The sequence below is a fragment of the Salmo trutta genome, chromosome 27 (assembly GCF_901001165.1).
Source record: "Salmo trutta chromosome 27, fSalTru1.1, whole genome shotgun sequence".
Classification (NCBI taxonomy): Eukaryota; Metazoa; Chordata; class Actinopteri; order Salmoniformes; family Salmonidae; genus Salmo; species Salmo trutta.
The window spans coordinates 26865406-26892785 of record NC_042983.1 but is presented as its reverse complement, the minus strand read 5'-3'; the positions used below and the strand labels follow the sequence as shown (position 1 = coordinate 26892785).

General features: G+C 40.2%; 2 protein-coding genes across 4 annotated transcripts; one reads left to right on the top strand and one right to left on the bottom strand.

Moving 5' to 3' along the window:
• Positions 1-1797: 1797 nt before the first annotated feature.
• Positions 1798-17998, bottom strand: ppef2a (protein phosphatase with EF-hand domain 2a). Of its 2 annotated transcripts, XM_029717538.1 has the most exons (18): positions 17760-17998; positions 16749-16811; positions 12194-12202; positions 11665-11792; positions 11008-11062; positions 10726-10901; positions 10503-10617; positions 10288-10334; positions 9976-10142; positions 9841-9877; positions 8397-8546; positions 7814-8170; positions 6583-6768; positions 5829-5971; positions 5620-5726; positions 3364-3530; positions 3020-3107; positions 1798-2572 (listed from the first exon to the last, which is right to left on the bottom strand). In XM_029717538.1, the coding sequence occupies exons 2-18, from the start codon at positions 16801-16803 to the stop codon at positions 2319-2321; spliced, it is 2241 nt and encodes a 746-aa protein (XP_029573398.1). In that variant the 5' UTR covers positions 16804-16811; positions 17760-17998; the 3' UTR covers positions 1798-2318. The 2 variants fall into 2 exon arrangements, with proteins under 2 accessions (XP_029573398.1, XP_029573399.1); XM_029717539.1 differs by lacking the exons at positions 16749-16811; positions 17760-17998 and adding an exon at positions 12897-13372.
• A 4802-nt stretch (positions 17999-22800) lies between these two features.
• Positions 22801-26198, top strand: LOC115164767 (bone morphogenetic protein 6). 2 transcript variants are annotated; one of them, XM_029717548.1, is made up of 5 exons: positions 22801-22930; positions 23666-23832; positions 24935-25012; positions 25098-25231; positions 25858-26198. In XM_029717548.1, the coding sequence occupies exons 1-5, from the start codon at positions 22821-22823 to the stop codon at positions 25996-25998; spliced, it is 630 nt and encodes a 209-aa protein (XP_029573408.1). In that variant the 5' UTR covers positions 22801-22820; the 3' UTR covers positions 25999-26198. The 2 variants fall into 2 exon arrangements, with proteins under 2 accessions (XP_029573408.1, XP_029573407.1); XM_029717547.1 differs by having other exon boundaries at positions 24932-25012.
• The last annotated feature ends 1182 nt before the right edge of the window (positions 26199-27380 follow it).

Below are 27380 nucleotides of genomic sequence, written 5' to 3'. Positions count from 1 at the left end.
CACACCTACTCATTCAAGGGTTTTTCTTTATTTTTACTATTTTCTACATTGTAGAATAATAGTGAAGACATCAAAACTATGAAATAACACATATGGAATCATGTAGTAACCAAAATATATTTTATATTTGAGATTCTTCAAAGTAGCCACCCTTTGCCTTGACGACAGCTTTACAAACTCTTGGCATTCTCTCAACCAGCTTCATGAGATAGTCACCTGGATTGCATTTCAATTAACAGGTGTGCCTTGTTAAATTAAATTTGTGGAATTTCTTTCCTTCTTAATGCGTTTCAGCCAATAAGTTGTGTTGTGACAAGGTAGGGGTGGTATACAGAAGATAGCCCTATTTGGTAAAAGACCATAAGTCCATATTATGGCAAGAACAGCTCAAATAAGAAAAGAGGAATGACCATCCATCATTACTTTAAGACATGAAAGTCAGTCAATGAGGAAAATTTCAAGAACTTTGAAAGTTTCTTCAAGTGAAGTAGCAAAAACCATCAAGTGCTATGTTGAGCTGGCTCTCATGAGAACCACCACTGGAAAGGGAGACCCAAAGTTACCTCTGCTGCAGAGGATAAGTTCATTAGAGTTAACTACACCTCCGATTGCAGCTCAAATAATGCTTCCCAGAGTTCAAGTAACAGACACATTTCAACATCAACTGTTCAGAGGAGACTGCCTGAATCAGGCCTTCATGGTCAAATTGCTGCAAAGTAACCACTACTAAAGGACACCAAGAAGAAGAAGAGACTTGCTTGGGCCAAGAAACATGAGCAATGGACATTAGACCGGTGGAAATCTGTCCTTTGGTCTGATGAGTAGGTAAATGGACGATCTCCGCATGTATGGTTCCCACCGTGAAGCATGGAGGAGGAGGTGTGATGGGGTGGGGGTGCTTTGCTGATGACACTGTCAGTGATTTATTTAGAATTTAAGGCACACTTAACCAGCATGGCTACCACAGAATTCTGCAGCAATATGCCATCCCATCTGGTTTGCGCTTACTGGGACTATAATTTGTTTTCAACAGGACAATGACCCAACACACCTCCAGGCTGTGTAAGGGCTATCTGACCAAGAAGGAGAGTGATGGAGTGCTGCATCAGATGACCACAATCACCCGACGTGAACCCAACTGAGATGGTTTGGGATGAGTTGGACCACAGAGTGAAGGAAAATCATCCAACAAGTGCTCAGCATGTGTGGGAACTCCTTCAAGACGGCATTATAGGTGAATCTGGTTGAGAGAATACCAAGTGTGTGCAAAGCTATCATCAAGGCAAAGGGTGACTACTTTTTGAAGAATCTAAAATATATTTTGATTTGTTTAACCCTTTATTGGTTACTACATGATTCTGTATGTGTTATTTCATAGTTTTGATGTCTTCACTATTATTCTACAATGTAGAAAATAGTCAAAAAATGTAAAAACCTTGAAATGAGTAGGTGTGTCCAAACCTTTGACTGGTACTATATATATATATATATATATATATATATATATATAAATAATATATATAAATAATATATAAATAACAGTTGGGGCTCAAAACAGCCCCACCTGCCCTGAATGACTGGTCGCCACTGGAAAGGACCAATGTCCCCATGGAGATATATAACCTTACTGCCACATCCAGTGAACAGGTGGACAGGTTGGCAATGACACGATTCAATCAGTACATTAATAAGAGTTTCACTAAAATGATGGAATGTTTTCCCTATTCTATCACTAAGGCACCAATAACAGTCCGGATCTATTTACATGAACCTGGCAAAAATATCATGTTTTTCATATTTGAAAGTTTCAAATTATGTGCAAGTCACTCCACTTGGAAGGACATAAACTTTGACGACGTTGTGTATATTTATTGTTGGCCTCTGCATCTGCATACATACTGAATTAATCCAAAACTACATCACTCTGTAGTGTCTTCTTGAACTTCAACCTATGACGAAAATAAAATCCAATCATTCTCTCTAATCACCAAGGAGATTGTCTGCTATCAACCTTCTAGCCTAATCGACACTGCTGTAACACTCCATAGTGTCAGTGTCTCAATGTGCGTCAATGATCAAAGCAGCTTGTTGGCTTGTTTGTTTGTGCTCTACCTCCATAGCCCCTGAGGTAATAAACAAGCAGTCTCTTACATTCTCTCTCTCCATACGGAACTTCTCCCACTAGTAGTAGTTTGTTGGTCTTGGGTGGATAGTGTCTTGGGTGGATAGTGTCTTGAGTGGATAGTGTCTGCACTTTTTTTAAACTTATTCAAACTACTACATAGTTGTTGGGATCCCCCTCCAGTCCCACTAATCACTCATATATTGGGGTCTGCCTCCAGTTTGGTCAGGTCAGTGGTGGTCCCCATAAACATGCTCTTTCCCCTCTCCAGCCTGCTTTTCTTGTCTGTCAGCCGGAAGGCCTCCATGAACTCATCGATGTCAATGTTGCCGTCCTGGTTGGTGTCTATGGTGACGGACAGGTCCGAGATAGCCTCGTCAGTGATCTCCATCTTTAAGAAGGCACTCAGCAGCTTCCACGTCTGACGGAAGTCCTCCATTGTGATGAACCCTGGAGGGAGGCGGGAGGAGGGGGAGAGAGTGGGGAGGGAGAGGCAGGAGAGAATGGTAGAAAGGAGAGAGGGGAAGGAAAGATGGGGGAGAGGGGAAGGGAGGAGAGATGGAGAGCCAGTGGGATGAGGGGAGAGATAAGTAGCAGGACTGGCGTCAGTTGGCTGGATGTGGTATTAGAAAACCAGTGGGTTAATCCTAAATCAGCCACCACCTACTGCTGACGTTAGCTTTAACACCCCACAGACAGACTACAGGGAGGTTGGCCTCAATAAGTACGACATGTGTCTGAGTGTACTTACATATGTACGTATGCAAACTACGCGTCCCAAACAAATAATTGAGTCAACACCGGTAACCGGTAGCTGACGTCATGTCTTGTGCGATCAAAACATTCACCTGAAGAAACAACACATGGAATGAAGGCGGAGTAAAGGAGTATTGTTACCTGAGTTGTCTAAATCCACTATTCTGAAGATGGTCTCCAAGGTGGCGCGATGGCGGTACAGGGTCTCCAGCAAACCCTGATCGATGTGCTGCATAGGCAATCAAGGGGAGAGTTGTCTGTGAACACTCTATAGAACGACACCAATTATTTTCTATGGCATCAGGTTTTGAAATAAGAGGTGTGTCATGACATAACAGCTGTGTTCCCACAGAATGCTATATAACCATGTATGCTTGGACAAGACAAACACAATTAGCCTGTTGGGACAGAAGTATGTACATCCACAAGGATTTGATCAGTATCGTCAATATGGAAGTTAAATGACAGATGTAACATGCCATTACCTCCATTTGTGGCTCTTTTATGGAGAGTTCCTGGAACCACTCCTGGTAGTCCAACATGCCCCCCGGGGTCTTGCAGGTGGCCAGCTGAAAGCGCAGCATCCTCCAGGGTAGGCCTAGATGCAGCACACTCTCTACCGCCGTAGCCCAGTCATTCAGAGACACTTGCCCTGTGTTGGAGACAGGGAGGAGGGGACTGCTTAACACACACACACACATACATATACATATACACATATACAGTTGAAATCGGAAGTTTACATACACCTTAGCCAAATACATGTAAACTCAGTTTTTCACAATTCCTGACATTTAATCCTAGTAAAAATTGTCTTAGGTCAGATAGGATCACCACTTTATTTTAAGAATGTGAAATGTCAGAATAATAGTAGAGAGAATGATTGATTTCAGCTTTAATTTCGTTCATCACATTCCCAGTGAGTCAGAAGTTTACAAACACTCAATTAGTATTTGGTAGCATTGCCTTTAAATTCTTTAACTTGGGTCAAACATTTTGGGTAGCCTTCCACAAGCTTCCCACAATAAATTGGATGAATTTTGGCCCATTCCTCCTTACTGAGCTGGTGTAACTGAGTCAGGTTTGTAGGCCTCCTTGCTCGCAGATGCTTTTTCAGTTCTGCCCACAAATTTTCTATGGGATTGAGGTCAGGGCTTTGTGATGGCCACTCCAATATCTTGACTTTGTTGTCCTTAAGCCATTTTGCCACAACTTTGGAAGTATGCTTGTGGTCATTGTCCATTTGGAAGACCCATTTGCGACCAAGCTTTAACTTCCTGACTGATGTCTTGAGATGTTGCTTCAATATATCCAATTAATTGTCCTTCCTCATGATGCCATCAATTTTGTGAAGTGCACCAGTCCCTCCTGCAGCAAAGCACCCCCACAACATGATGCTGCCACCCCCGTGCTTCATGGTTAGGATGTAGTTCTTCGGCTTGCAAGCCTCCCCCTTTTTCCTCCAAACATAACGATGGTCATTATGGCCAAACAGTTCTATTATTGTTTCATCAGACCAGAGGACATTTCTCCAAAAGGTATGATCTTTGTCCCCATGTGCAGTTGCAAACTGTAGTCTGGCTTTTTTTATGGCGGTTTTGGAGCAGTGGCTTCTTCCTTGCTGAGCGGCCTTTCAGGTTATATCGATATAGGACTCATTTTACTGTGGATATATAGATACTTTCGTACCGGTTTCCCCCAGCATCTTCACAAGGTCCTTTTCTGTTGTTTTGGGATTGATTTGCACTTTTCGCACCAAAGTACATCCATCTTTAGGAGACAGAACGTGTCTCCTTCCTAAGCGGTATGACGGCTGTGTGGTCCTATGGTGTTTATGCTTGCGTACTATTGTTTATACAGATGAACGTGGTGCCTTCAGGCGTTTGGAAATTTCTCCCAAGGATGAACCAGACTTGTGGAGGTCTACAATTTACTTTCTGAGGTCTTGGCTGATTTATTTTGATTTTCCCATGATGTCAAGCAAAGAGGCACTGAGTTCGAAGGTAGGCCTTGAAATACATCCACAGGTACACCTCCAATTGACTCAAATTATGTCAATTAGCCTATCAGAAGCTTCTAAAGCCATGACATCATTTTCTGGAATTTTCCAAGCTGTTTAAAGGCACAGTCAACTTAATGTATGTAAACTTCTGAACTTCTGGAATTGTGATACAGTGAATTATAAGTGAAATAATCTGTCTGTAAACAATTGTTGGAAAAATTACTTGTGTCATGCACAAAGTAGATGTCCTAACCGACTTGCCAAAACTATAGTTTGTCAACAAGAAATTTGTGGAGTGGTTGAAAAATGAGTTTTAATGACTCAAACCTAAGTGTATGTAAACTTCCGACTTCAATTGTGTGTATATATATATATATATATATATATATATATATATATATATATATATATATATATATATATATATATATATATATACTTACATATATACATTACACACACTTATGTACTTTTTAAAGAAATGTCCTGGGGTCTGATGAACTGTATATATATATATACAGTACCAGTCAAAAGTTTGGACACACCTACTCATTCAAGGGTTTTTCTTTATTTTTTCTATTTTCTACACTGTAGAATAATAGTGAAGACATAAGAACTGTGAAAAAATACATATGGAATCATGTGGTAAGCAAAAAAGTGTTAAACAAATCAAAATATATTTTAATCACATAAATCTTAATCCTTTGGAGGAACATGGCTATGTCAATTTATACGACACCTGTTTTGTCTTTGTCAAACTCTTGGAAGGCACTGACGAGGTCAGACTTGTGTGCAAACAGCTGTTCCCGCAGGACCTTGAGAGCTGAATGTTCCACCTTCCCCACACTGTAGTCCAGACAGGGAGAGCAGATCAGACTCTGTCCACGTCAATTTAATAATCTATATCTTATTAATCTAAATAATTTTCCATTGTCTGTTGTAGCTTACCTTTTCCTGAGGGTGAGTTCTCGAGTCATACTGCTAGCCTGGTACTGAATCAAATAAGGCACTAGGTCTGGTCCCAGTTTCACGTAGGCCCCTCTGTTGCTGCCCACTTCATAGTAGTTGGAGGCAGAGAACAGGGTGAGGACCTGTTGTACAAATTGCAAACAATACAGAATTACCAAACAGTGAAAAGCAGTGTTTTAGTTTCCAGAAACCTCTCGTACTGCACTTTCAAAGCACACAAATGTAGGCTGACTAAAGCAAATGAGCAGCTTTACAACCCTTGCTAGACTTAGGCAGGAGCTCACCGGAGCTGATTACCGGCACCTGTTACTCTTATAGAATATTAGCTCAAAAGTATGGTGGAGCAACTGCTCCCCTCTGTGAGATAAGAGATAAGACTTTAGTGTAGGCTTATGTCACGACAGGGCAGTGGGCATAGTGGGCATAAATGGGACTTAGCATTCAAAATATGCCATTACCAAGGCCAGGAATTGTTCCTGGCCACATGACCTGATGAGGACAAACTACTTATAGCGTATAATGAGGGTCTAGAGTGTTTTATGATCAGGTCACGTCTCAGAGTATTGCTGATCTGACATCAGATTTGCCGTTTAGATCATAATGAATATGATTATATGGACAGGGGGAAGTGTAATATATCCACACTCCTACTCTGAGACACTGTTTGGATACAGGCCCTAGTCTTACCCATCCTATGTAAACCCTTAGACACCTTTAGCCTGGCTGTTCTCACCCTGCGGTTGTGGCAAAACTCGTAGCCATCCTGCTTGCACTCGTGGGAGCGGATGATGAGCTGCATGTTGTGTCTATCCAGGAAGTCCTGGGTGACGTCTGGCCCCCAGTAGCAGCCTCCTCCCCGCACCTCGTTGGGTATGCAGCCGTTCTGAGACATTGGGTCACTCCACAGTAGGTCCAGAATCTAGTCATATAAATAATACATTGTAAAATGATTAGCATTTTTGTCAGACCCAAGGACTTTACAATAGGCTATCATAAGGAAAACAAAAATGACAGTAAACAAATGACTGGTATAGGGCTATAAGTAGATATAGAGGTGAGAAGACCATGGCTGTATCTCAAATGACACTCTATTCCCTAAACAGTACACTACTTTTAGCCAGCGCTTATATTATATCAGAGTATATACTACATACTGCTGACAATCGTTCACCCTTTAAGAGACAGATTTTCCTTAAAATAATGTGATGGATTCAGTTGAATAACTATTGTACTGTAAGACACATTAACCTTCACCATTGAGTTAAAGGGAAGAGAACAAAATGTAGTTGGCTACTCTTGTAAAATGAGGGTTTGTCCTGAAACGTGTCTGCTTATAAGACAGACGGCAAATTGGAAAGCAAGATTGTTATTCAGGTTGACGGATTAACGGTCCTCTGTCTTACAGTCTGTCTACCAGTGACTAAGTAAGTGACTGTAAGCAGGTTGGCATTGACTTTCATGAGTCTTGCCCTGGAAGCAGCTCTGCAGAGTAGTGACTAACTGGCACAGCCATAAAGTCATAAAACCTGATTTTAAACCTAACCCTAACCTTAACCCTAACCTTAACCACACTGTAAATCCTTAATGCCTTAAACTAAGATTTTTGTTTTTATTAATTTATATGATATAGACAATTTTGCAGCTGGTCCATCTAACGCCTGTGGCACTCCAGGACCAGGGTTGCCTACCTTTGATCTCGTGGAAACCTCTCAGTTCTGGCTCAAGGGCAAGAGTCATGACAATAAATGTCAATCTGCGACATACACAAACAGAGGATAGAGCACTCCTAGTGCTGAGGTGGTGTTTAACAACCAATCATGAGTAACTGACCGAGTATCGAACCTGTATAGAGCTAAAGGCTAAAGTCGTCAGGTCTCAGACAAGGTTACTGTTACTCATCACACAGCACAGTTCACCAAACCACCTCTCTAGTGTGCAACACATCCCCAGCCGGAATTCCTCACCTGTTTCCACTCCTCTACAGTAGTGTCTGCTGTGTCGGTGGATTCCTGCGACGCAGAGGAGACGGCCAGGGTGTTGAGATCCCCCTGACTGTGGCTGAAGCCGCCCTTGATGAAGACGGACTGCCTCCGCCGCACCTCTATCTCCTCGTCAACGGTCCGGGGGACCCTGCCGGAAAAGTCCTGGAGTGAGCGGCGCTGGAAGCCATCCCGGGGTCCGAAGGAGTTGGCCTTGATCAGGGAGACCCGGCGCTGGTTGTTCTTGATGCCTGACAGGTCGTCTTCCATGTCCAAGTCCACAGAGGACTGACTCACTGGGTATTGTGTCCTCTTCTTAGGAGGCCTCAGGGCTGACACGTACTGGGAGACGACAGAGAAATAGAGATAGAGAAACGGGTAGGGAGAGAGAACACAAAGGCATTATTTCAATTATATGAAATAATTTACATCTGTCCTCTTTGTCAGTCTGTGGAAATTGACCGTTTTCCCTTTTCTTCATGTGTTTGTACAGTGTATGTGCCACCATATTTTTGATTGAGTGATTGATTGATTGAAACTACACTTGTCTAGAGAAAGTCTCACTCACTTTGTGTCTGTCCACTCTGGCTATGAGGCAGAGGTCCGTGGTGTTGGAGATGCCCCCATGCAGGATCAACACTTTCTGATCGATGACTGTTGCCAGGGGCAACCAGCTGAAGATTTTCTGAAGCAGCTTTAGGATCCTCTTGCCGTGCATCTGAGGACAAGGGAAATTAACTACAATTATAATCAATCACTGCATTGTTGAATAGATGAGAGGAGTGTGACATTTTGTCCCTATATGTGCCAGCAAAGTTGGGAATTGTGTTTAAAAAATATATGTCAAACTGATCTGGCTTTTAAACCAGTGTAAACAAATAATCACTTTAGCTGTACTGTTTTGATGCATGTTTAGAATCTGGGTAAAGATCCAAGAGTGCATTGCTGCGTGGGCGAAAGTACAGTAAAGCCACTGATCATCCTGACTCACACTGTAACCTGTAACCGGCACATTGAGAGAACACTAATGACCTTAAGTCATCTTATTTAGCAACCTCTTAATCCATTTAATGGACGTTACGCAGAGGAGTCAGTGAATGACCCACATTGAATGTGAAAATACACCCCTTTTAAACTCTGAGCAATGAGCAAGCCAATTGCAGTTTATAGTTGTGATTCCAAGTTATCAAAGTATTAAATAAAGATACCATTTAGATAGCAAAGAGATTTTCCTGATGTTTTATAAGTAGGATAAAGAGGATTTAATGCCATATGGTCAACAAACTCTTCAGAACATCCTGCACGTATTTACAGTCCTACATGAGACTGACATCAGACTTCAGTGAGCTTGTGGGCAAGGTCCTAATTTGTGAGTTCTCTGTCACCTGGAGCTGCATGGCAAATGGTTCAGGAACACAAGGATAGGACAATGCCCAAAGACTGGTCAGCCCTTCCCCCTCTGGGGAACCTATATACAATTTACAGACACAGTATATTTCACATTAGTTATTTTGTTTTTAATCCCACCCTTCAGCTCCACTCAACCTCTCCCATCTATCTCTTAACACCATCCATTTATTTATATTTGTTATTAGCCATATATTTTTCAACTGTGTTATGATGTTTCACAAAAGTTCTGAACCTTTCTATTCTCATTGTTGCTACTGATAGCAAATTAAAGATAACAATTTTTTCTAAAAGTATTATTATGTTATTGAATACAAAATACTTGATTGTGCATGGTTCAACTGTAGTCTCCTGCATATTGCTAATTATATTTATGGAGTCAGATAAACATTTTAATAGGCTAATTGCTTAGTCTTATTACGAGTCGCATGTGAGGTATTATTTATCATATGCACTGTATTATATTATATATTATTATATTATATATTATATGTATTATATGCACATGTCAAATATTACTGCCCACTACAAGTTCATCTTGTGTTAGTCAACACTTCACCAGGATGTGCTCTTTATTTATTTAACTTTTCTAAAATGAAACCTACCTTGTATTTCCCCAACACCTCCTTGGTGAAGCCATACCTAAACAAACGGCAAAGAGATACCAGAGTTGAAACATATGATTTTTTAAATTATTAAATAGATTGAATTCGTACATAATCAGTGTTTTGACTGTATACCTCAAGTTGACAATATGGTCTTCATGGTTTCCCCTGTTGAGGTGAACATCGTTTGGATACACGAGCAGGAAGGCAAAAAGGATGAGGAGAATCTCAATGGAATCTTTGCCTCGATCAACAAAGTCTCCGTTGAAAACATATGGCCGCTCCAATGATGGCATGCCATTCTACAGGGGAAACAATAAACACAACAGACTATGAATATCTTAAATGTATATCTTCATATCTGTTATGGGGGAAAGTTTCAACAAAAATTATGATTTAATTTCATATGTAATTAGCTGATAAATTGTAGCAGATGACACACAGTACCTTGTAAAATATCAACAGCAGGTCTTCAAGCTGCCCATGTAAATCACCTTGGATGAAACAATGCTGTATCAATACACTGATATAACTATTACAGTAGCTCATTTACTAATATTTGTATAATTTAAGGTATATAAAAAAAACATTTGAAAAGGGTTGCTCTCCTCAATGAGGGGAATCGAGACAACAACAAAAAACTGTGGTGATTTATTACTCACCACAAACTGTGATTTCTTTGCTGTGACAGGTGGAGATTCGACTGATGTTTGGCAGCTTTCGGAGTAACTTCCATGTTTCCAGGAGAAGTTGGAGAACGTACCGAGAGTGGAGCTGCTACTGGGAGAAACAGTTGTGTAGTGAAGGGGATTTGTGATAAAGCTAAAGCACTATAGTTAGGAACAGAGAATCAATTTCATTCTAACTGTACATAAATGCACCTACTCTTTTATTCCTGAAGGCCTCTACCATGGCAGCCACTTGTTCCACAGTAAGAGGGAAGATAAGACGGGGACCTGAGTAGATCTCTGGCACCTCAATATTCTTATAGCAGAAGTGCCTCTCCCACTCTGCATCACGGCACACTTCATTTTCTCTGAATATGTGGGAGATTAAGTTGCCTGTAGTGGAGAAACCACAGGTATAATATGACAACATTCATGAAACCAGAAATAAGGGTCCCAATTGTATACAAAAGCCACAACAGAAGGGCAGGAAAAGTCTTACGTTCAGTGCTAGTTGGGTTGAAGTTGTCCATGAGGTAGCCAAGGAAATTGTAAAGCTGCATAGAGAAGAGAGAGATAGACATTTTCTTTAGCAAAGTTTCACAAAGTATTCTATAAGTAGGTATTCACCAGAGGAACTGTATGATTGAGTTGAATTACTATGTAACCTTTCCTCACACAAAGTAAATACTAATATTGCACTTTTTGGATGATTTATTTGCTACGTAAATTAAAATGTATTAGCCTGCAATATTGCATTTTCTCTTAAAAAACATCTAATGTTAATCAATCTTTTACTTTCTTATTTCTTCTACTTTCATTTTGCCATGTCCTTCGAAGTACAGGAGGATACTAATTGGAGGTTACATCTTAATTGGGGCGAACAGGCTCATGGTAATGGCTGGAGCGAAATGGTATCAAATACATCAAACACATGGTTTGATGCCATTCCATTTGTTCCGTTCCAGCCATTATTATGAGCCATCCTCCCCTCAGCAGCCTCCACTGCTTCGAAGGTAGTGTACCAATTCATGGGGAACAGTTGGGGGGAGGGGCATGAACCAGCTACCATGTAGTTGGAGGGCAAGTACACTACCAACTGTGCCATAAAGTCTCTGGCAGTTGTACACTAATATACAGGGTGACTACAGTGTCTCACTTTGATCTGCGCCTGCTCCCCAGAGTATTCTATAGACTGGAAGATGTTCCAGGTGTATCTGCGTCTCATCTCCATACGAGCCACATACTGACGGTACCAGCGCTGGATCAACACAGCTGCCTTCATCGCTGTTGGACAGAATAGAGAGAGACCATTCAGTGCTAGACCTAGACCCACAAACATGCCTGTGTATGTTCATGCATTATGTGGTTGTATGTCTCTGGGTGGGTCACAACAGTAGAGTATTAGATATATAATCACAACAGTATTATAACAAGGACAGATCATTGATTGCCATGATTTATCAACGCCAGGTCTGGCCATTATGTAACAAATACCTGGACCGATTCTGGTCCCAGTCCACCCTTGCTAATGGGACACAACAACATACTGTCCAACAAAAGCCAGACCACTACAGCCTTGACCTTTGACCCAGACTGACCCTGCAGTAAACATTCCATCTGTTTCCTGTTACCTGCTACCTTACAAGTAAACAACATCAACATAGAAGGGAAGCATGTGGGCTTACATGTGATGGCTTCATGTAGCGTTGCAGATACAGAAAAATAAGAGAAAATGCATTAAATTATTTCACACACATACAAACAGGTTAGGATTTCAGATAAAGGAGGTAAAGTCACCATTATTCTGTGTATACTGCAAATTGGTCTACATTTTCTAGGGGGAAATTCTTTATCTTTGTAGAAATTGCTTGAACATCGCTAAAATAAAAAAGAGCACACACATCCTCTAAAGGCTCCTACACATCTATCCAACTATAGCCAACCCAACCGGCTGTAGATCATCATCAATATTTAGTTGGCTGTAGTTGGATAATTGTGTTGGAGTCTTTATAAAGCACATAGAGAAGTGGATACATTATCAATGTTTCTCAACCTCCAGTCCGTGGACCGGCACTGTTCCCTGAAATGGTTACCAGACAGAAATTTAGTCAGCTCTCATTAAAGTGATGCTCCAAAGCATTTGTATAATATCAGCCAGTAGTTTTGAAAGTAATGCTCACGAGCCAAAATGGGTCCCCGGAAATTTTGCCAAATTGTGTAGTACATCATCCATTTCGTATGATATGTTACGAAATGTTTTTGTAATTCGTATGATATGTAAAGAATTCCAATTCATACAATATGTTACTAATTTGTAAGGGGCCGATTCAGACTTAGGAAATGTAGGCCTTTCCTATGCACTTCTCAGTATTTGGTTTTCAAACTTACCTTATTCAGTCACGTAGAGCACTCTGCAGGTGTGGTTACCTTGCACGATCGAAATAAATGTAATTCAACTGCTGAAAACCCTACCACTTGCTGGCCAACATATTTTCTCGTAGAGTTTTTATTCAATAAGGTTTCCAGTACATATATCTTGAGCCATCCCTTTAAATACGATGTCCCTTTTAGTTGGAATTTTGTCAACAGACTCACTAGAATATATGGAGAGAACGGGTTCAGAATATTAGGGATCAATGAAAGAAATGCATCTAAATATATGCACATTCGTCTCCGTTTCACCGCCAATTGGTAGATTAATAAATACTCTGATCTTGTAGATTATTTAAGGTCAGGAAATTATTTATGTATCATAAAAAACAGGTTTGGAGAGCTTTTATGCACAAAATATATTGATTAATCAAAAATACAGTGGTTTGATTCATCCTGAAAGTTGCCTTAGTCAGTTCTTCAACCCATGGTAATGTTGGAAGATAAGTCTACATAGAATTATAATAGGGAGAATAGTGTACAATAGTCTATTGCCTGCACTTGCCTGCACTAACCATCGGCTTCAAACGGTTACAGTTTGGTCTGCGTTCTGCTCCATAACAATTTAATTAGCCTACATGTTTTTTTTGTCCACCTCACTAATATGTCCGACCTCAAACCTTGTTATCAACTGTAGCTAACGATCCTCAGCAACAACCACATGGCCATGACAGCGTTTACACAGGAAGCAAATGAAAGTAAACGAAACAAAGTATGAAATGAAAATGTAGGCTATACAAACGGAAGGGAACTTACAATAAATTGACAGTTGAATATGTGTGGTTATTAGACCTACTGATGGTCGATACTGATAGTGGCTAATATTTAACATGATAGAAATATGAAATAGAGAAAGTCGAGATAGTCTATAAGTAAGACATTCGAGAGTACCCATCCCTGCAAGTTAAAAGGCTGTACAATTTTAATTCTGCATAATAGCACAGCACATTAACTTTAATATGGGAAAGTTGATATGTTGTTTCAGTTTGCTGCTATATGAGTGGTTTCACATTTGCCTCCAGCGTCTATAAGATAAAAATATGTCTAAAACAATTGTCATTTATATTTACAATTCCCTTATCCAAACGGATTACTCATTTACCTAGCTCATTTCAATAGCTCTTATCAAGTTGTAACCGGCAGGATCGTTAGACTTTATTCATGGAATCCTCGCATGTAAAGGTGGTGGAATTATTAGGGAATTAAGTCAAAGTCTGAATACGAGGTATCTGTAAACACATATCTGCCACACATTCATTTATTCAATCTCCACCTAAAACAAATAGCAGGTGAATAGCATAATATTCTCATGCTTAAGTTCAATGTCAGAATACGCATAGAGAGTAAAGTGTTTAAAAGGGAATTGCTTTCCATTTACGCTGCCTAAAGCGGCAATCAGCAATTGAAATAATAACAAAGCGAAGTCCCCGCCCCTATTTTGGTAAAAGCTGAGGGATGGGGCTGGAGAAATGTAACCACTCTCAAATACATAGACTGAGCTATGGATGCAAGGACTAACAATCCATGATATCAAAATGATAGTTTTAACCATGTTTTGCTGCTACATAGTGTTTGTTTACATTTACTTTATTACAAACATTGGAGTAAAACAAGCGAATATTTTCTGATGGGGTACTACAGTTGAACTAAGCGCATGAGGCATTAATATGTTATATTCTTCAAGAATCAATGGGTACATACTGTATAACTAATTTCTAAGTAAAAAAAGAACTAATTATGTAGCAACTGCAGATTGCCCTTTTAACTCGACGATCCCAGACTGCATCTTTAATAGATTTGATGTAAACCGTCTTCAGATTAGGAGGAACCATATGGTTCCTGGACTCTGAGTTTACCTGCGATGATTGCACCTTCCATTATTTTATGGAAGAGAAATAGAGGGGTGTATGGTTAGAATATCTTACCGTAGTTGATAAACAGAATACAATATTTTTGAATAATTTAGAGGAAATCATTATCAGTGGATGCTTTTTTCTATCCTTCCTGAGGTATTGTGGCCCTTCCTTGGAAACTGTGTTAACTAACCTCCAGACGAGCTTCAATGCCATACAACTCTCCTTCCGTGGCCTCCAACTGCTCTTAAATGCAAGTAAAACTAAGTGCATGCTCTTCAACCGATCACTGCCCGCACCTGCCCGCCCGTCCAGCATCACAACTCTGGACGGTTCTGACTTATAATACGTGGACAACTACAAATACCTAGATGTCTGGTTAGACTGTAAACTCTCCTTCCAGACTCATATTAAGCATCTCCAATCCAAAATTAAATCTAGAATTGGCTTCCTATTTCGCAACAAAGCATCCTTCACTCATGCTGCCAAACATACCCTCATAAAACTGACCATCCTACCGATCCTCGACTTTGGCGATGTCATCTATAAAATAGCCTCCAACACCCTACTCAACAAATTGGATGTAGTTTATCACAGTGCCATCCGTTTTGTCACCAAAGCCCCATATATTACCCACCACTGAGACCTGTACGCTCTCGTTGGCTGGTCATTGCTTCATACTCGTCGCCAAACCCACTGGCTCCAGGTCATCTTCAAGTCTCTGCTAGGTAAAGCCCCGCCTTATCTCAGCTCACTGGTCACCATAGCAGCACCCACCCGTAGCATGCGCTCCAGCAGGTATATCTCACTGGTCACCCCCAAAGCCAATTCCTCCTTTGGCCGCCTCTCCTTCCAGTTCTCTGCTGCCAATGACTGGAACGAACTACAAAAATCTCTGAAGCTGGAGACTCTTACCTCTCTCACTAGCTTTAAGCACCAGCTGTCAGAGCAGCTCACAGATCACTGCACCTGTACATAGCTCATCTGTAATTAGCCCATCCAATCTACCTCATCCCCATACTGTATTTATTTATTTATCTTGCTCCTTTGCACCCCAGTATCTCTACTTGCACATTCATCTTATGTACATCCTACCATTCCAGTGTTTAATTGCTATATTGTAATTACTTCGCCACCATGACCTATTTATTGCCTTACCCCTCTTATCCTACCTCATTTGCACATGCTGTATATAGATTTTTCTACTGTATTTTTGATTGTATGTTTGTTTATTCCATGTGTAACGCTGTGTTGTTGTATGTGGCGAACTGCTTTGCTTTATCTTGGCCAGGTCGCAGTTGCAAATGAGAACCTGTTCTCAACTAACCTACCTGGTTAAATAAAGGTGAAAAAAATACAAATGTGGTTATGATACATTTCATATGTCAACACCAATGACATTTTAGCAGCTGATCTTATTCAGTCTGGAACAATTAGGGTTAAGTCTTGCTCAAGGGCATATCAACAGATTTTTCACCTAGTCAGCTCAGGGATTCGAACTAGCAACCTTTCAGTTAGTGGCCAAACACTCTTAACCGCTAAGCTACCTGCTAGCCTATGACACAAGTAAGATGTAAACATGATTCATGCTTGTAGAACAGTGGTATTCAAACTTTTTCAGTGGGGACCCCACTTTTTCCGCCAGAATTTCTAGGGACCCCATTTTTTTCCCAAGAATTTGTCATGACCCCATCCCACTCAATTCTAATTAAACAAAATGAAACAAATAATTATATTAACTCAATCACTTTTATTTTTTCAAATGATATTTCTCAAAAACGTTTGTATATTGTCCCATACAATAATCTGTACTCTTTATTTCTTGTATTAAAAAAAAAAAAAAATTCAACATTTTTGCGACCCCACTGCAGGATCCCCGCGACCTCGACTTTGAATACCACTGTTGTAGAACATAAAGGCCAATGATCAAGACTCCCAACTGTCAGGTTAGGCCTACCTTTTCCCCCCTTTTTTGTATGGAACTGGTTCGACTTTGCGACGCCACATCCCATGGTTATTCCTGTCAGGCAAACATATTAAGAATCACAATTTATAGAAACTGGGCCATGTCACACTGCCAAACACTGGAAGACCAAAATAGATCCGACCCAGACAAACATGTCCACTACAAAGAAACCAATGAGAGCAACGTTTTAATCTGGTTATCTTCTGGCTCACCTCGGGCCTCATTGATTGACCTCAACCCTACAGTAGAGACTATGTAATTCTATAAAGGCATACTTATGCCATGACTTCTATGGAATTGATGTTGAAACAGTTTTACATTACCCTTTGGCAAGTTTGGTAAGGCCTATAATATGTATTGTGACTTTTAGTTTCTGAAATGTATTTATATACCAGTGGCTATCATGTAACAAACCATTATGGGAAATACTGTTGTTTCTATGACATTGTTAGTATTGTTTTCTGTGTTTCAAAAGCTGATTGTGTTTCTGAAATGGAAAGTCAATGTCGTTTTTAAAGGACTAGGGGGTTTAATGTACATAAGATCAAAGAAAAACAGACAAATGAAAAGTCTATCACATAAAATCTGACAATCACAATATCTCTGATTGAGCTGACAAGAGGAACATTATGGAATTAATGTTGAATTAATTACGTCTGTTATCAAACATCTTACTTCCCATAATAATTTGAGATATTCATTTTATTCTGCTTCTTTTTCTTCTCTTCCACTTTCTTCATTCATGAAACACTAAAATGGTAAGAGACCATCTTAAAGGGTCAATCTGCGGTTTGAACAATAACGAAGCGGTCACGCCGCCACTGTTTCGATAAAACAAGCATATATCTTGGGTTCTGATAGGGTATGACAGCTGAACTGAGCTCATTAAGCATTTATAAGTTATATTCTTGAAGAATCAATGAGTATGTAGTATTGCAGATTGCCCCTTTAACATAGCCATATGAAAATGTAAATGCTTTTTTCAAAGAAAAAACAACTTACCTGGTCACCGGCGCTACTCTGTCAACAAGTTCCCAAGTATTTTGGCCATGAACGGTTGGTCTCAGTATGTATTCTTGGAGCATTTGCACCTTTGCATTTCTCTTCAATCCACACACATCAAGTCAAGGTTTGAGATCATACATACTAGTGAGGTGGACAATAATATTATACTTCACTACTGACATCATGTGCTGCTATTCCATATGGCAGCTCTCTTGTTGCTCTCTTGTTCTCTGGTGTGGCTTGTTTGGCATTATGGCTTAATCAAGGCAACAAGCCTCAAGTGGATTAGGCTGGCTAATGACTTGATGCGGCTAGAGTAGACTGTTCTTTATATAGAAGGATGGCATACTGTACCTGTTAAAGGGCAACATGTGTTGTTTGGGGACATACCATGACTTCATCGTTGATTACAGCTGTCTGTATCGACGTGATTGCTAGGTATGAAGTTTGTGTGTTTGTTAGAGGGGATCTCACTTGGTTTCTAAATACAGAGTGACAGTAATGCGTCTGTGTGTAGCTGGTGAGATGAGTCAGGCGCAGGACTTCAGATATGAGTAATGAAAGTAATTTTACTCAATAATATAACAATACACGTAGTATTAATACAAGGCCACAAATACGGACCGCAATACAATAAACAATTACTCACAAACAAACATGGGGGAACAGAGGGTTCAATAATGAACAAGTAATTGGGGAATTGAAACCAGGTGTGTAAGACAAAGACAAAACAAATGGAAAATGAAAAGTGGATCGGCGATGGCTAGAAGGCCGGTGACGTCGACCGCCGAACGCTGCCCGAACAAGGAGAGGGACCGACTTCGGCGGAAGTCGTGACAGTGACAAAAACTTAATTTAAACTAAATATGGACTTATCAGCCAGCCCTACTCTGTTTATGATTTTGTTGTCATGGAGGACTAATTAGGCTCATTGATTCGTGTAGAAAAAGAAATGCTGCGCTCATGGAATGGCATGCTTTGAGCACTACTGAAAAGTGCTATTTACATGTGAAAAGTGAATGTCATATGCTGCATTTGCTATAGGCCTATTGTTTACATTTTTGTTGGTGAAACTTTGATATCTTGATAATATGCAGCTGTTGAAAAGGGCAAATCCAAAAATGAAAAAAAACAAAATTGTTTGGGTAAAAAGCTGAGGGATGGGCCTGGAGAAATGTAACCACTGTCAGATTAATAGACAGAGCTATGGATGCAAGGACTGACCATCAATGATATCAAAATTATTGTTTTAACCATGTTATGAGGCTATACAGTGTTTGTTAACATTTACAATGTTTACAAACATTGGAGAAAAAACAGCTTATATTTTGGGTTCTCATGGAGTGTGACAGTTGAACTAAGCTCATAAGGCATTTATCAGTTATATTCTTCAAGAATCAATGGATATATATATATATAATTTATAAGTCCAAAAATTGATTTAGCAACTACAGATTGCCCCTTTAAGTCTATCAAAAGTGTGCGAGTTTGAACATTAGGCCTATGGATTAAAGAAAATTATCAGCATGAATTAGATTGAGCAATAAAATACCCACTATTATTCCATAGGCTGGGATCCGCACTGTGCAGCTGTTGCAAGAGCGCATTTTTTCACTGGCTGTCCACTGGTTTCAAAAACAATAATTGATAGGCAGCTTAAACTTCTTGAATTCAACCATTATTGGGTTCAAATACACATTTAGATTTGTGAACAGCCATCCACAACAACCACAACCTGTTAAGGCGCAAATAGCTAAATGAGAGAGCAGCAGTGTGATTCACATCAATGCGCTATGTAGATATCAATAATAAGTGATATCCGTATCACTGTAGACTACACCACTTCTGTCATCCTTACCTCCAAGAGTTTATTCAAGTTGGATAAACGTTGGATGCCGACAGCAGTCATACCATTGGAAGACATAGCTTGGACTGTAACCTACAAAAGCCTATTCCTGCTCTTTTTCCGCGATCCATCAAACCCATTTGGTGATTTATTTAGAATTCAAGGCATACTTAACCAGCGGGGCTACCACAGCATTCTGCAGCAATATGCCATTCCATCTGGTTTGCACTTAGTGGGACTATCATTTGTTTTTTAAAAGGACATGGCCCACCACACCTCCAGGCTGTGTAAGGGCTATTTGACCAAGAAGGTGGGTGATGGAGTGCTGCATCAGATGACCTGGCCTCCACAATCACTCGACCTCAACCCAATTGAGATGGTTTGGGATGAGTTGGACCACAGACTGAAGGAAAAGCAGCCAACAAGTGCTCAGCATATGTGGGAACTCCTTCAAAACTGTTGGAAAAGGATTCCAGGTGAAGCTGGTTGAGAGAATGCCAAAAGTATGCAAAGCTGTCATCAAGGCAAAGGGTGGCTACTTTGAAGAATCTAAAATCTAAAATATATTTTGATTTGTTTAACACTTTTTTGCTTACTACATGATTCCGTATGTGTTATTCATAGTTTTGATATCTTCACTATTATTCTACAATGTAGAAAATAGTATGTCACGCCCTGACCTTAGAGAGATGTTTTATTTCCTCTATTTTGGTTAGGTCAGGGTGTGATGTGGGGTGGGCATTCTATGTGGTGTATTTCTTTGTTTTGGCCGAGTATGGTTCCTAATCAGAGGCAGCTGTCTATCGTCTCTGATTGGGAATCATACTTAGGCAGCCTTTTCCCCACCTGTGTTTGTGGGTAATTATTATTTCTGTGTGTGTTTTGTGTGCGCCTCAGTTGCGTCACGTTCGCGTCACGTTCATTTCTGTTTACCTGTTTATTGTGTTGTTTGGTTTCACTTCAATAAAAGGATGTGGAATTACAAGCACGCTGCGCCTTGGTTGATTTACGACAGGGAGTTTGAAGATAGCGAACGTGACATAGTAAAAATAAACACAAACCCTTGAATGAGTAGGTGTGTCCAAACTTTTGACTGGTACTGTATGTAAATGTGTATTTCATTCTTTTTTTTTATATATATACACATTTTATTTAAAAAACTGTTTTTGTTTTGTCATTATGCGGTATTGTATGTAGATTGAAGAGGAAAAAAACTATTTAATCCATTTCAGAATAAGGCTGTAACGTAACAAAATTTGGAAAAAGTCAAAGGGTCTGAATACTTTCCAAATGCACTGTACGTTGTAAACTTTTATTCATAGCCTAGCTTGTAATAACCTCATGATGTGTATAGTGAAAATTCTAGTATCATGTAGTGGCCTAAACTTATCGATATTACATTGAACTGAGTGAAGGGAATATGAATGACAGTCATCCAATATGCTGTAATAGAAATAAGGCCATCCTCAAAAAACATTACCGTACTCCCTCATCTTAAACGATTCCGACCGCCACTGGTTCACAGACAGTGCTGACGTCATCTCGCGTGGACTTAGAGTTTGTTGTCATCTTATTGCAAGTCTTTTTCAGGACATTCACCTCTCCCTGGTAGAACTGAAAACTGTTGTTCAGGTATTGGACCTTTCTAGTCAGATCACCCATTATTTTGTTAGTTGAGACCACCAGTATTTGGAGAAAGCTCTTGAAGCAATTTTTCTGTTGCTGTAACGATTGTTTGTAGATATATTTTTGTTGATTTAAAAGATCACACACCTGTGATAGTGAAACACTGTCCTCTCCATTACTCCAACCTTATTTAACTTTGGGCAGCATGATGGTTTGAGCCAGGTTGAGCCAAGGTGTGGACATGGAGCTAGGGTTAGGGTTATAGTTATTGTTAGGGTTGAGCCAGGATGTGGACATGGAGCTAGGGTTAGGGTTATAGTTATTGTTAGGGTTGAGCCAGGATGTGGACATGGAGCTAGGGTTAGGGTTATAGTTATTGTTAGGGTTGAGCCAAGGTGTGGACATGGAGCTAGGGTTAGGGTTATAGTTATTGTTAGGGTTGAGCCAGGATGTGGACATGGAGCTAGGGTTAGGGTTATAGTTATTGTTAGGGTTGAGCCAGGATGTGGACATGGAGCTAGGGTTAGGGTTATAGTTATTGTTAGGGTTGAGCCAGGATGTGGACATGGAGCTAGGGTTAGGGTTATAGTTATTGTTAGGGTTGAGCCAGGATGTGGACATGGAGCTAGGGTTAGGGTTATAGTTATTGTTAGGGTTGAGCCAGGATGTGGACATGGAGCTAGGGTTAGGGTTATAGTTATTGCTAGGGTTGAGCCAGGATGTGGACATGGAGCTAGGGTTAGGGTTATTGTTAGGGTTGAGCCAGGATGTGGACATGGAGCTAGGGTTAGTGTTATGGTTATTGTTAGGGTTGAGCCAAGGTGTGGACATAAAGTTAGGGTTAGTGTTATGGCTATTGTTAGGGTTGAGCCAGGATGAAGAAATGAAGTTGTGTGGAGAGACATGGCAGATGACAATGAGCATGGCTCAACTGTACAGTATCGTGTTAGAATTTATTCCATAACATACTTTTTTCCTGAGGTTTTGTTAACTTGAATGCACCTCATTTCCTACATCAAGAGTGTTATGAACAGTTCAATGTTTACTCCCAAAAAACACCTGCTGGCTTATCATCTTGGAGGAAACTGCTACATCGACTCGGTAGTACACCCCATGGCCAATAAAGACAAGTCAAAGAAAAACAAAGTGTCCTTTCTCTCTCTCTCTCTCTCTGTATGTGTGTGTGTGTGTGTGTGTGTGTGTGTGTGTGTGTGTGTGTGTGTGTGTGTGTGTGTGTGTGTGTGTGCGCGCATGCATGCGTGTGTGTATCTGTCTCTATCTCTCCCGTCATGGCATCTCACACTAGAAGGACAGTGAAATCTCCCAAGGTCAATCTGGTGTGTGAATAGATAATACTCATGTTCCCATGTTTCTAACGACGAGCAAAAGGTCACTCCTCATCATCATCTACACAATTAATCATCATCAGACCATCGAGCATCATTTCACTCAAAAACATCTCAAAGCAGTCAACAAACTCTTTTCCTCTCTGAACAGGACTACAAGAACCACACCAAAGATTTGATTGGATTCTGACTTGGATGTCAATCTGTCTGCAGAGAAAGATGATTATCTTGAGATATCTGATGGTTGTGCTCTCTAGCTGGCCCCTGGGAGAAACTTTTATTCTGAAATCCTCAGGGCAGAAACCCAAAGCAACTCCAACAGACTTTGCTCCAGTCATCACTCTGAACAGGTGAGACACACCTGGAGTAGATACTCTCAAGGAAGTCATAATCAAAGACATGATTGAAGAAAATGATAATAGACATTCTTTCTTAGCAGGCTGTTGGGCAAATGTTGTATTCCATTTTTGGGGGGTCATTTGTTATCGAGAGTATGATAATTACAATTATGCAGGCAATACATTATGGAACATCACTGTGCGTTATCAGTCAATGTGACCTTAAAATTCACAGTGAATGCATGTTTTTCATTGATGCAATGATCTACATCGTCGATGACATCAATCAGTTTTGGGAGTTATTAGGTTGAAGTATAACCTACTTTATAACCTATTCTGATTATGTTATAGCTAGACATAAGTTAATTTAAAGAAATGTACTTTAAACCTGACATGCTAATGTAATCAGTAAAAGGGGGTGTTTTGATGAGAAAATAAGTGTTATTACAACTTTAGACACCAGACGTTTACCCATTCTAAAAACATATCAATGTCATCCTGCTCTCTGAACACACAATGATGTCAATAAGCCTGGTGTATAATCATGTCTTTATTATGGTTTCAATGTCAAACTATGTCTTAGATAAATATATGCATATTGTATCAAAATTGTGGAAGGCATGAGGGAAGATTGTTGCCTTTTTTTCTTGGCTGAAGGAAATGCATTTTATTGAGATGTTGATTGTCAGGTAGGCTACTGTATGTAAACATCTGGGGAGTAATGGTCCCCTTATTGACTTGTTGCAGTTGCCAAGGGGAACCCCTGTCAGACATCAAACAGTTCCTTCTGAGGGGTCTGAACCTGCAGAGAGAGCCTCAGACGGAGCGGACTGGACTGGCCTCACTCAGGGAGCAGTGGATGACTGCATTCACAACCCAACGCAGTGACTCTCAGACAGCACTGGACAGCAACGGTAAAGCTGTGTAATGTAACTCAGAAGAGCATCACTGATAGTGAACACTTTTATTACATTAGATAATAGTCTGAGATTCCCACCATTTGTTTGAGTCACTTATTACACAGATTTGTTGAAGTCTGACATTATTGTTGTTCGTTCAATTAGTAATTTAATTACATTTGCAGTAGCTTGGTGGTAGTTGAACTAAATTTAAATCTTGGTAGTGTTTTCACTAGTTCATTACTTGTTTGCTATGTAGTGGTGTAGCTCAGTTTATTTTTTAAGGAACTCAGTCTGGCTTTCAACTTACTCTTGAACGTTGTGATAGTAGAATGCACAAGGTGCAATTTATAAATTGGGTAGAGCATCTTAAGTTTTCCTCTTGTCATGTCAGTCATTATATACCTTAGAGAGCTATTCATAACTTGTCAGAAATGTACAGATCAACTAGCCCATTTCAGCTAATGTTTTTTAGCTAGGTTTTTTTTGCCCATAGATTTTGTTGTAATGGTTGAGTCACTGAAATATTCCATGAATACACATTAGACATGGCAAAATATATAGAATTGCAAGAAAATTAGCTTTAAAACTGCAACATTTTCTCTGCCCCCCCCCCTCCCCATGGCAAAATGTATAGAATTGCAGGAATTAAGCTTTAAACCTGAAAAATTTTCACTCCGCCAACAAGAGGGGTGTGAACAGTGCTTGTGCCAATAGAAATAGACTACTGGAACTACACACTACTTTTTTTGCAAAAATAACAAAAAATATGGGTAATTTATTTTTCGGCATCAGACCTTCCTAATTTTCACTTGAAACATTGTTTTCGTGTTTAATAGGCTAAATTACACATTATGTTAACATCTGACTCCTGAGTAAACTGTTCTTGCAATTTGTAGTCTATGAAATTTTAGACTTAGATATAATAATTTTTCACGAAGTAGTTTGGATGTAGTGAACTACTTTTTCAAAGTAACTTTAGTTAAGTAAAATATATGTTTCTTAGCGGTAGCATTAGTTTAGCTTAACATCTTCCAGTGTGAAGTAATTGATAGCTTGGTAAACTATATTTCAGAGTAACTTTCCCAACACTGACTGTTATTCTCTATTTCAGCAGGGAACTCCCAGCAAGAGTTCTCTGGAAATACAACAGGGCCACACTGCTGTCAACTGGTCTCTAAGATCTACATACAAGGTTTGACAAACACTGAAAAACCTTGCCAGTATGGTTTCCCATATGTGAAGTGACATGTGGTTCGTTGTCTATCGGCCTCTGCTAGACCTGGGCTGGGAGAACTGGATCATCTACCCAGAGAGGTTTACCTTCACCCAGTGTGCAGCCTGCACCACACAGCTGAACCCTGCAGGCCAACAGTGTGGAGCGCACCTTCCCTCACAGGACTCCCCTCCAGAGGTAATGCATGTGCCCCTTGCACCACAACTTAAAAGAACATTAAAGCGACACTATAAAACACTGAAACTACACAAAGATAGATTACAGGTGTCACACTGCAAATGCATCACTAAGCAGTAATGAGAAGAGTTGGCATGTGATTTTCAAGTTTTTAGTCAAACACACATTTTGCAAACACAATGCACGTGTGCTGTTATTCCATCTGACTTCCATGGAAACATCTATTGGTGCTTTGTCTGTACAAGGGATCAAATAGAATGTCTTGTGGATCTCAGTACAAGGTCACAGGTTTAAAGGTTAGTTCCTTGGTGATCTGATTGGTTCTCAAACTAGTTCAACCAGGAAATGGTAGACAAACTGACAGAGCAGATATCTTAACAGCCAAATATGATTTAAGGGTAAAATTCAGACACTATGTGCCCTTACCTCTTTCTACCCCCTGAACAAATCTGCCACTGCACAGATCATACCTGATTACTTAATGGTATTTCTGAAGTCTTTCAGTTCAGATGATCAATCTCTCTAGGAAGCAACCTTGCTAAGAAACATAACTATATTAAAATACTGTAGCTTTTTAAACTGTTATCCGATGGCTACTTACAGTACAGTGACCTTTCCTTTTTTAGGTTTCCTGCTGCAAACGTGCATCCCAACACCTGGTGCCAGTGCTCTACCTGGATGAATTCAACACACTGATCATCTCCTCTGTGTATCTGACCCAGGACTGCAGCTGCAAACCAGCCATCAACCCCCATCGCCGTACTTAATAGACCTGTCCATTCTCCAACTGTTTTATACTGTAGTATAGAGCTCTCTAAATAAGATCCATACTCTACATTTTATGTACTGTACATGGTCATGTTCCCATACTCACATGAACCCCATCGCCTTACTAACTAAACATAGAGTGGAAGTCAGAAGTTTACATACACTTAGGTTGGAGTCATTAAAACTCATTTTTCAACCACTCCACAAATTTCTTGTTAATAATCAATAGTTTTCGCAAGTCGGTTAGGACATCTACTTTGTGCATGACACAAGTAATTTTTCCAACAATTGTTTACAGAGGTGTACCTGTGGATGTATTTCAAGGCCTCCCTTAAAACTCAGTGCCTCTTTGCTTGATATCATGGGAAAATCAAAAGGAAACAGCCAAGACCTTATTGTAGACCTCCACAAGTCTGGTTCATCCTTGGGAGCAATTTCCAAACGCCTGAAGGTTTTTGTTTTTTTTCACCTTTATTTAACTAGGTAAGCCAGTTGAGAACAAGTTCTCATTTACAACTGCGACCTGGCCAAGATAAAGCAAAGCAGTGTGACACAAACAACACAGAGCTACACATGGAATAAACAAACGTACAGTCAATAACACAAAAGAGAAATCTATATACAGTGTGTGCAAGTAAGGTAAGATTAGGGAGGTAAGGCAATAAATAGGCCATAGTGGTGAAATAATTACAATGTAGCAATTAAACACTGGAGTGATAGGTGTGCAGAAGATGAATGTGCAAGTAGAGATACTGGGGTGCAAAGGAGCAACAAAAAAAATAACAATATGGAGATCAGGAAGTTGGATGAGCTATTTACAGATGACATTGTACAGGTGCAGTGATCTGTAAGCTGCTCTGACAGCTGATGCTTAAAGTTAGTGAGGGAGATATGAGTCTCCAGCTTCAGTGATTTTTGCAATTCGTTCCAGTCATTGGCAGCAGAGAACTGGAAGGAAAGGGAGCCAAAGAGGAATTGGCTTTTGGGGTGACCAGTGAAATATACCTGCTGGAGCGAGTGCTATGGGTGGGTGCTGCTATGGTGACCAGTGAGCTGAGATAAGGCGGGGCTTTACCTAGACTTATAGATGACCTGGAACCAGTGGGTTTGGCGACGAATATGAAGCGAGGGCCAGCCAACAAGAGCATACAGGTCGCAGTGGTGGGTAGTATATGGGGCTTTGGTGACAAAACGGATGGCACTGTGATAGACTGCATCCAATTTGCTGAGTAGAGTGTTGGAGGCTACTTTGTAAATGATATTGCTGAAGTCAAGTATTGGTAGGATAGTCAGTTTTACCAGGGTATGTTTGACAGCATGAGTGAAGGATGCTTTGTTGCGAAATAGGTACCACGTTCATCTGTACATACAATAGTACGCA

Bases quoted from the DNA above. Each gene is read 5' to 3' on its own strand.
- LOC115164767 (XM_029717547.1), top strand. From the start codon at position 22,821: ATGGTTGTGCTCTCTAGCTGGCCCCTGGGAGAAACTTTTATTCTGAAA. The intron at 23,833-24,931 runs GTAAAGCTGTGT...TCTCTATTTCAG, and splicing joins GACAGCACTGGACAGCAACG to CAGGGAACTCCCAGCAAGAG. The intron at 25,013-25,097 runs GTTTGACAAACA...GGCCTCTGCTAG, and splicing joins CTCTAAGATCTACATACAAG to ACCTGGGCTGGGAGAACTGG.
- ppef2a (XM_029717538.1), bottom strand. From the start codon at position 16,803: ATGGGATGTGGCGTCGCAAAGTCGAACCAGTTCCATACAAAAAAGGGG. The intron at 9,878-9,975 runs GTATACAGTCAA...CCGTTTGTTTAG, and splicing joins GACCATATTGTCAACTTGAG to GTATGGCTTCACCAAGGAGG. The intron at 5,972-6,582 runs GTGAGAACAGCC...TTTGTACAACAG, and splicing joins AGTTTTGCCACAACCGCAGG to GTCCTCACCCTGTTCTCTGC.